This window comes from Triticum aestivum, chromosome 1B, assembly GCF_018294505.1.
Source record: "Triticum aestivum cultivar Chinese Spring chromosome 1B, IWGSC CS RefSeq v2.1, whole genome shotgun sequence".
In the NCBI taxonomy this organism is placed as follows: Eukaryota; Viridiplantae; Streptophyta; class Magnoliopsida; order Poales; family Poaceae; genus Triticum; species Triticum aestivum.
Window position 1 is genome coordinate 10,062,431 of NC_057795.1, and position 8,945 is coordinate 10,071,375.

General features: G+C 45.7%; 1 protein-coding gene across 1 annotated transcript; it reads right to left on the reverse strand.

Moving 5' to 3' along the window:
* Positions 1–250: 250 nt before the first annotated feature.
* Positions 251–5,071, reverse strand: LOC123103386 (disease resistance protein RPM1). Its single transcript, XM_044524958.1, has 4 exons — positions 4,724–5,071; positions 4,437–4,630; positions 1,161–4,210; positions 251–658 (listed from the first exon to the last, which is right to left on the reverse strand). Exons 3-4 carry the CDS (start codon positions 3,950–3,952, stop codon positions 577–579), a joined length of 2,874 nt encoding a protein of 957 aa, XP_044380893.1. The 5' UTR covers positions 3,953–4,210; positions 4,437–4,630; positions 4,724–5,071; the 3' UTR covers positions 251–576.
* Positions 5,072–8,945: the final 3,874 nt, after the last annotated feature.

Sequence of the window (8,945 nt, forward strand, 5' to 3'; positions counted from 1 at the left end):
CTCCTAACACCCTCCTGTTCATCTCTTTCCTGCAAACCAGCCCACGTACCACAGGCCCAACCGCCTTCCTCCGTCCGCACCGCCCTCCCCTCAACCGCAGCCCCCTGCCATCTCTCCAACCCCGGCAAGGTTGCTTTAAAATATACAATAGTTTGTTTGTCTATTACTTTTAGATGCAAATTCTGGTCGAAAGATCACTGAACGACCGTGACAAGAAGACCAACTATATTTCTTGTTGGAGAAACAAATATACTTTTGGGCAACTTTATGCTATTTTTCTTCAAAAGAAAAGAGGAACTTTGCATTATGAATGAATATTCCATCAACATCACTGAAAGCTAACATGAATACAGCTCAGCTCCCCAACTTCATTCACTGAATGCAGTCTTAAATTTACAGCAATATAATTCCAGATTGAGTTCGCAACAGCATATGCCTCAGTAATGATTACAGCTTAAGATAGATTAGAAACTGAAAATCTATAAAGATGGATCCACAGCTGTTGAGCAGAAATACTCATCACAGCTGATATTTGCCTTCCAGAACCCGACCCACAGCTGACCGCCTTACATGTCTTCAATCCAAGGAATAGCCCAGATTTTCATTGAGATTATGATCCAAGTGATCAGCATGTGCTTGACATGCTACAGCCCAGGATCTGACAACAATAGCAAAAGACTCGGTCAGTCGGCCAGGGGAGTGAATGAATCTCTGTATATTTGTCAACGGTAGAAATAGGACGGGCGAATCAGCCTATTAATTTAGAATACGTATGAAAGGCAGACATTGATCGGTTTTTCTATGACAGACTTTAAACGAAAGAGCATGCGTGCAGGAGGAACTAGAAGTTCTATCAACAGAGAACACATATGACTCAAACTTGAGTCAACGGGGACTTGAACACAAGCGGTGTCAAGCACACATATCCTAAATACAACATAACATATATTTGCTTGCTTCTTTCTATGACCAATCGTACTAGTTACCGGCTATGTAGTTGCATATTTCTATTTCTAGTATAGGCGAGGAAGATACACACAAACATGGAAAAAGGAATCACGTTAACTAGCTTTAGTAGACAAACTCGTAACTAGCTACCAATTGCGAATTTAACTTCAATATTTAATATATGCACGAAAGATGAAACACTGAACACTAACCTTGTGAATAGCGATGACCACCTAATCCTTTTCCAAAGTCCTTTTTGGCTCAATTCCACTGTAACATTCCTTATGCGGCTAATCTTCATTACATCTTCATTGCATTCATCTGAATCTCTCTTTTGCCGGAGTTTCTCTACTAGCTCTTCTGATGTGTCTTTCAGAAGTAATTTCTCAAGGGCTGCAAGGTGTTGGATGCCATCTGGAAGAAACTTTAGCTCAGGACACTCTGTGAACCATAGCTCGACAAGGTTTTGCATTGCGCCCTCCTCTATTCCCACTTGGTTGAGTTGTGCAGCACCCCATATGTGTAAGAACCGAAGTTTTGGAAATGACGCTGCATAAAAATCCAACCTCTTCCCTTCAAAAGCCTGCACTAGCTCAAGGGTGCTTAGAGCACGTAACACACACAGACATGAAAAGGTTCCCTCATCAATATTGGAGAATGCCAGGTACAACCGGGTGACGCTATTAAGAAGTGACCAGGAAGAGAAATGTTGAGGCGTCGATGTTTTGTTTAGCTGCCCTGTTAAACCAAGCAGAGAAAGGGTTGAAGGTAAATATAGCCCTTCCAGCCGCAGCACCTCATCCTCAGTTGCAGCCCCAACATCGAGATGAATAAGATGGCTCATTCTGGTGATAGCATTGCCCAAGTAAGAAGAGTGTTCGCTTCTCACGTTGCAGACACCGAATGTTCTTAGCTCTGTCAGAGCTCCAACTTCACGCAGAAACTCTGGACTGGCTTCGATGGACTGAAGAGCCCGCAGTCCTGCCAAGTGATGTATACCACTAGGCACCTTGACCCCACGTATTCTTCCAATTTTTGATCTGCTGGTAGTAAATGCACGCAGGCATCTCAATTTTTTAAGTTTTACAACACTGTTTGGCAAACACGTCAGCTTAGAATGCACAGCATCCAAGACTTCCTTCCATAACTTCCCCACTGCTTCAGGCAGGCTTTCGAGATTGGTATCTCTAAGACCCAAATACCGCAGACTAAACAAGCTAAATACTTCATTGGGCAGCATTTTGATACATGAACCTTGCAGATCCAACATCGACAGGAAATTCGAAAATCTTAAGATAGGCTTCGGCAAATCAATATTGATATACCTTCCAAAAACATGGAGTGCACGGAGTTGTTTTGCACCAGATCGGCTCAGTTGTTCAAGGTTTTCCCCCTGGACTGATATGCGACGTGCACCCTCTACAGAGAATGCCCCACTACCATAGCCATCATAAAATTTACCAAAGCACTCCTCCTTGGCTTTATTCAGGGCAAGAAGTCCTATGACATCATGCATCTGGCAGTGTTTCAGTCGCCCGGCATGATTCCTCTTCACAACCTGTAATAGGCTTCGGTTCACAAGCTCAGCCAAGTATCCCTCTGCCATTTCCTCCAACGTTTTGTTCTCCTTTTCCCTAATAAACCCAGCCGCAATCCACTGCCTCGTTATCCTTCTCCTCTTTAATACATAATCTTGTTGAAATAGTGCACAGTGTAAGAAACAATTTTTCAAATCATACGGAAGGTCCTCCAAACTGACCTTTAGGATCATATGAGCATCAGGGATCGCATCTTTCGTCAACTGCGAATCCAAACCCCTGTACACATTCTCCCACTCAGCAGAAGTTGGGGGTTTGCAGGATAGTAGGCGGCCAATGCATGCAATAGCAATAGGCAAGCCTTGACACTTTGCTATGAACTTCCAAGTCAGTTCCTGCAACTCCAATGGGCACTCTTTACCATCATCATTCCAAAATGCTCCTTTGCAGAATAACTCCCAGGAATGATGAGCGTGTAGCGGTTCCAAGTGAATTGCAGACTCCCTAGTTGCCAACAGTGACACTTCATGCTTTCTTGATATGATAACATATCGGCCGGTACAGTTAGACGTTGGGAAGACATTCCTTATCTCGGACCACACGCGCGCAGCCCATACATCATCCAGGACCATGATGAACTTTTTACCTTGAAGGTAGTTGTGGATGGACTCTGCTATGTCTCTCATCTCAATGTCGGCGACGTCGACTGTGATGCCGAACTGGGCGGCAATCTTCTTCAGCAGATCCTCAATACGGTAACTCTCCGACACAGTTACCCACGCTGCCGCGTCGAAATTCACTTTCACGGTGTTGTACACATGAGCAACCAGAGTGGTTTTACCAACACCAGGCATCCCCCATACCGAGGTAACCTTGCTGCTGCTCTGCTCTAGACCATGACCACTACCACCGCTGACGGTCAGCCACCGTATCAACCTGTCCCTGTTCTCCTCTATCCCCACAAGGTCCTCATCCCTGGTGAAGTGAAGAGCTTGACCTTGATTCGTCGATCTAGCAGAAGAAGCAAATCTGCCAGTGACGGCGTAATCCTTCTTTCTCCGGTTGGCATCCTGTAGCTGGGCTTTGATTTCTTGGAGCTTGGCCGCTAGGCGGCGCCAGGTCTTGATATGCTTGAGCCTCTTCTTCATCTTGCCTGCAAACCCTCCATGCCTGCAGTCCTCCAGCTTGTAGGTGAACTCGTCAACGACATCCTCGATCTGGAAAGCTAGGCCCCTGACCTGGCCGACAAAGATGGCGGTGGTCTTGTCTGTGTCCTTAAATCGCTCTGCCTCCTGCAGGTAGGCCTGCATGCTCTCCAGCTCCACCTTGGAGTCACAGATCTTGCCGAAGAGGCCCCTGAGGGCGGCGGCTTCCTTGCCGAGCAGGGCCCCGCCAAAGATCGCCGCCTCTTTTGCCAGTGCACCCCCCAGCGTGACCACTAGCTGCCCGACAACAGCCTCCGCCATGGTTGTTGAGGATTTTCCTTTTTCTCAGATAATGGTTGTTAAGAGCAACTCCAACCAAGTGACCAAATCTCATTACCGAGTTCTCAATTCAGTACCAACATCAACAGACCACTGCCCTTATTTCTTTGATGACTCGAGCCCATTCAGCAAATCTGACTCACCTATATTGCCCTGATTTCGCGTAACTACCAGTTGTCGTTGGACCATGATGAAGTCCGCATAGGTCGATGGCTTATTTGGCCTTGACGAACGATTGACCTGTAAAACCAGTAGAAAGAATAGCATCAGGGACAATAGCATGAGCATCGAAACAAATAGAGCATCATCATTGATTTCTCCTCGTTATCTCTCGCTCAGCAGTTGCATCAAGCGGCGGCAGCAGCCAAATCTGAAACCACACTCTGCTCCCACACCTCACACGACACAAGCGCAGCATCTAACACAAGCGGTAGCAGCAGCAACCAAGTCACCAAATCTCACTCACCGAATTCTCATTCGAGCACCAACACCCACAGATCGCCCCCCTTGTTTCTTTGTGCAGTCCAACCCATTAGCAGCTGTCAGACACCTGCATTTTTATCAAATTGATTCCATACAAGCATCAGACCTCTCTCTGTCTCTCCCCAAACGCAAAGTAGCTAGGTCGATGGCTCATTTGGCTGTGATGTGATGGAGAATCTGTAAAAACCAGTACAAATAAGAGCATCAGGGACAAGAGCTATCGGCATTGAAACAAGTAGAGCAGGAGCGGCCAAATCTGAAACCACATACTCTGCTCTCTCACACGTCACAGAGCACAAGCGCAGCATGTAACACGGGCGGGCCGCCGTGCTTGCAGCCTCGCCCTCTCCCAGACCGGGGCAAGCAGAGCAAGGCGGCGGCGGCGGCGGCGGCGCGCGCGAGGATGTTAACAGCTGCGGTGGGGGCGCTCTCACTCTCACTCCCCGTCCGCATCCACGCCAGGGTGGGTGGTGGCGCAGATCCAGGACGGCGCGGCGGCGGGGTCCGGGCGCTCACCGGACCGACCCTTGACGGAGAGCAGCGCGGCGGCGTGAGCGAGGATATTCCAGACTAGGGTCTTCCCCGTTCTGTTCTGCAGGCTGCAGCGTCGAGGGTATTTTTCTGTTTTGCCCCTGAATTGTGGTTTCATTTCTCCATACAAAATTGTAAAGATCAAAATTACCGATCAGAGGGGGGCTGAATGAAAGACCAAAATCCTCGTCACGTGCTGTGCTCCAGGCGCCTCGTAGAGCGGACGCAACCGGACGACTGCCCACTTGCATTCATGTCGGTAGGACCGATGTGACCGGACAATTATTAGGAGCCGCTTCAATGCGAACGCATCGACACAGAAGCCTACTCCGGCCGATGCGCCCTCTCTGAAGCGGCGCTGGTTCGCCCACCCTGGCTTTTTAAGCAGGTCGATCGGTCACGCCGACAAACCCTACCGCATCTCTTGCGCACATCGCCACCACGCTTCTCCTCTCCTCTCTACCGCACACTACCGCGATAGCCAAATCCACGCTGGCAGGAGGATCTACTGTGAGCTTCGAATCATGGCACCACCGCCGACAGTCCCAGGCCCATCGGGGTCCACCGCCCCATAGGTTAAGACAGAGGTGGTGCTCTCCTCACAGAGGGCTGCGAGTTTGAATGACACGTACGCACGACAGCTCGAGCGGTCAGTCTTCAACAACGGTCCGGCGTTACCCAACTGCGGCGTCCAAATCAAAGTCACGTCAAGAAGGAGCTGATGTCCCCACCGCGCCACTGCATCAAGGAGGAGCTGACGTCACCCGCCGCACGGCAAGGAGGTGGTGCCGCCATCCTTGCCTATGAGGTAATCATCCAGTACTTCACTTAGTTTAGTTTTTAGTAATTTCCTTCTGTTTGGTAGAACTTTGTTAAATCTCATCAATTTTGGTTATGAATATATTTGATATTTAGCAAATGTCATCTGGTTTCGCTAGAGTTGTATCGACTCGGACACTAACCAATTCACAACTCCCCAAGAGCACCTACCACCTCTTCAGGAGCTATTATCCATCACACAACGACATCGGAACATGGGACAAACGGGGGCTCGTGCGCAGACTAACGTGATCCATTGATGATGTCCACTTGCGAGAACAAGCAGGAGTACTCATGGATCGACGAGATGATCTCAAGCCCAGCCGGTGTGAGGTGCGAGGACAAATGAGAAGTTGGTTTTCTTGAACATAATGTATATGATGGGACTGAGGAGGGATGGGCACCGGTCATGTCAGAGGATGGTAGCCATTGATGCCTGCCGGGTGTGCCACACACGTAGAACCAGGTGATGTATGGGCACCTCACGTCCATGGGATATTACATCGAAAGAGATGGTTGTGTGTGCATGTATGCTGTTTAGAGGACAGAATTAGCTCAGTCCTAGTCGTCTATTCTTATCGGTCATATGTTATTAAAGTTTATTGTCTCTTCTGAATACTTAGGTTGTACTCCCTCCGTAAACTAATATAAAAGCATTGAGATTACTATTTTAGTTATCTAAACGCTCTTATATTAGTTTACAGAGGGAGTAGTATCCTATATCCTATCTATTTTTAAAAAGTTCATCCCTGTTAACATGCAAAGCATTCATCTTAACGTCCCCACTAAGTCATGCCTTTAAGTCTTCTCTCCCACTAAGCGATGCATTTATGTCTGTCACATAAGCAAGACATGCATTTAGCTTATAAATTATAATTATGTTTGCATTAGTCTATGCATGTAAAGCTGTCACATCATACATGCATGTTAGTCATCCTTCACATTATTTGTAATTCATAAGTTTTATTTATTTATACAGTTTTTTGTTGATTTTCAAGCATATATTTCTTTTCATTAGAATTAGTTATTTTGGAGCATCTATTTATGCATTTTTTAACAAAATTACTGCAGCAAGGTGGGGCACTATCTATTTTTTATGTTGATACTACGCACGGAACACCAAGATGCATTTGTATGAGTAGTTTATCTTGTGAGAGAAAAAGATGAACGAGGGAAGACCTTATTTGCAAATGTGAAGAGGGGTGTGTGTATCTTTTTGCAAAATTGTTATAGTTTTCTTCCAATCCGTCAGATAGAAATCGGACGGCCTATATTGTAGGATGGCAGGCACACCATCATTACCAACTCTATTTTTTATAAGGGTAGAGATATAGACCTTATTTTCTTTCTGTTCCATTTTATTTTCTTATATATTTTTTGTTTAAAGAAATATAAAAACTTATTGACAAATACATGAATCTTTTTTCTAAATACATGGACAGGTTTTGAAAGACGTTAATAGTTCTTAAAATTGCAAGAACATCCTTTCTAAATATGTCAACATTTTTTTAATGGCTGATTTTTTGAAAGGTGCAAGAACTTTTAAAATTGGACTAAAATTTTAATATACATGAACATTTTTAATGCATTATTAAAAAAATTGAAACTTATTTAAAAGAAAATATTTTTATATGTGTGTAAATATTTTCTTTACCAAATGAGTATTTTCTCTTCTTCTTGTTGTAGGTTTAAGATTACAATATACATTTTTAAAGAAATCTCCAAAAAAGGGAGAAAAGGAAGTACCTATGTTAATGGGCGGTGGCATATCAGCGAGGCGATTGGTGTGACGAGGACATGGTGGCCAACGTCGGCTGCGGGTGGAGGGAGACGGCGGTTCGACCGGTGTTTGCCGACGGGTCCTCGAGGTGTTTATTTCCTCGACTATTTGACACCATGCATGAGCGTAAGAAAAACTGTGTAAGGAGAATTGAGTAAAATTGAAGCTCGGCCGGGAAAGCTTTGGTCCTGGGCTGGGAAACGTGATGGCTCCGGCTAGCGAGCCTTGTTTCTTCGAGTGAGCTAGCAGGCCATGTTAGAAGTAGGACGGCGGGCCGCACACTCTCGACGGCCGGTTCTCCGCCCACCACCGCCGACGATGATGCCGTCCGCTCCCGACGGCGGCAAGCATGTGCAGGTCTCCCCAAACCACCTCCACCACCACGGTCCACCCCAACGGTAGGAAGCAGCAGCCGTTGGTCTCACAATACAAGATCAGGATGTACTAGCACCACACCACTGCTTGCTTAGGTCTGCTTCTTTTTTGCCCATGTCAGTAAAGGATGTTGATTTCACAATATATATATATATATATATATATATATATATATACAGAAGAAAAGTTTTCAGTGAAACTTGAATTCGACACCAACGTTTAAATCTGTACTAGTGAGCTGATTTTCTGCCACACACACACACAACACACACACACACACACATCGTATACGTTGATTTTATAGGCATCTCATAAAATTGCTAACTGTCGTCCGACTCTGATTTTCTGCCACAAACACACACATCACATAATTACGATCTTCATAGATGAGACACCACACCACAGCTTGACCCATAAATGATGGCTTCTGAAGCTGCCTGTGTCTCTATCAGTGCCGCTCACGAAAATTGGCAAAACATTCATTTTCTTCCCCTTTATCAAACTTCAAAACTCAACACGGAGAAAGGGTAATCACAAGCTAACATATGCACAGAAATATCATCATTTGAAAGAGCAGTGTCGGCAGTAGCACCTTCTCCCCAGTAACCCTTAACTGTGAGCCTTTGCCTCTTCAGGCCTCATTCCTTCCTTTGACACTTCTCGTATGCACATTCGTCATACGCTGATGCACAAGCACAAACAACAGAAAGTTTCAGAGTTTGCAGTCATATTGTTGTTGGGTTGTTCCATACGAAATACAATAAGAGCAAAGCATCATGGGACTTCACAAAATGAAAATGGCACACAAAGCCCATAGCACACTGTACCAAAAAAGTATCGCCCTGGTGGTGGAACCATAGAGAGAAAAGCGGCAGATTGCAGAAGCAATTGAAAAGGTCCAAGAGTTTCCTCAAATATCATGAAAGAATTTACCCAGACAATCGGTCTATCTATGACATCAAGCAAATCCAAGCAGCGAAAATTATA

Bases quoted from the DNA above. Each gene is read 5' to 3' on its own strand.
- LOC123103386 (XM_044524958.1), bottom strand. From the start codon at position 3,952: ATGGCGGAGGCTGTTGTCGGGCAGCTAGTGGTCACGCTGGGGGGTGCA. The intron at 659-1,160 runs GTTAGTGTTCAG...TATTGTTGTCAG, and splicing joins TGGTCATCGCTATTCACAAG to ATCCTGGGCTGTAGCATGTC.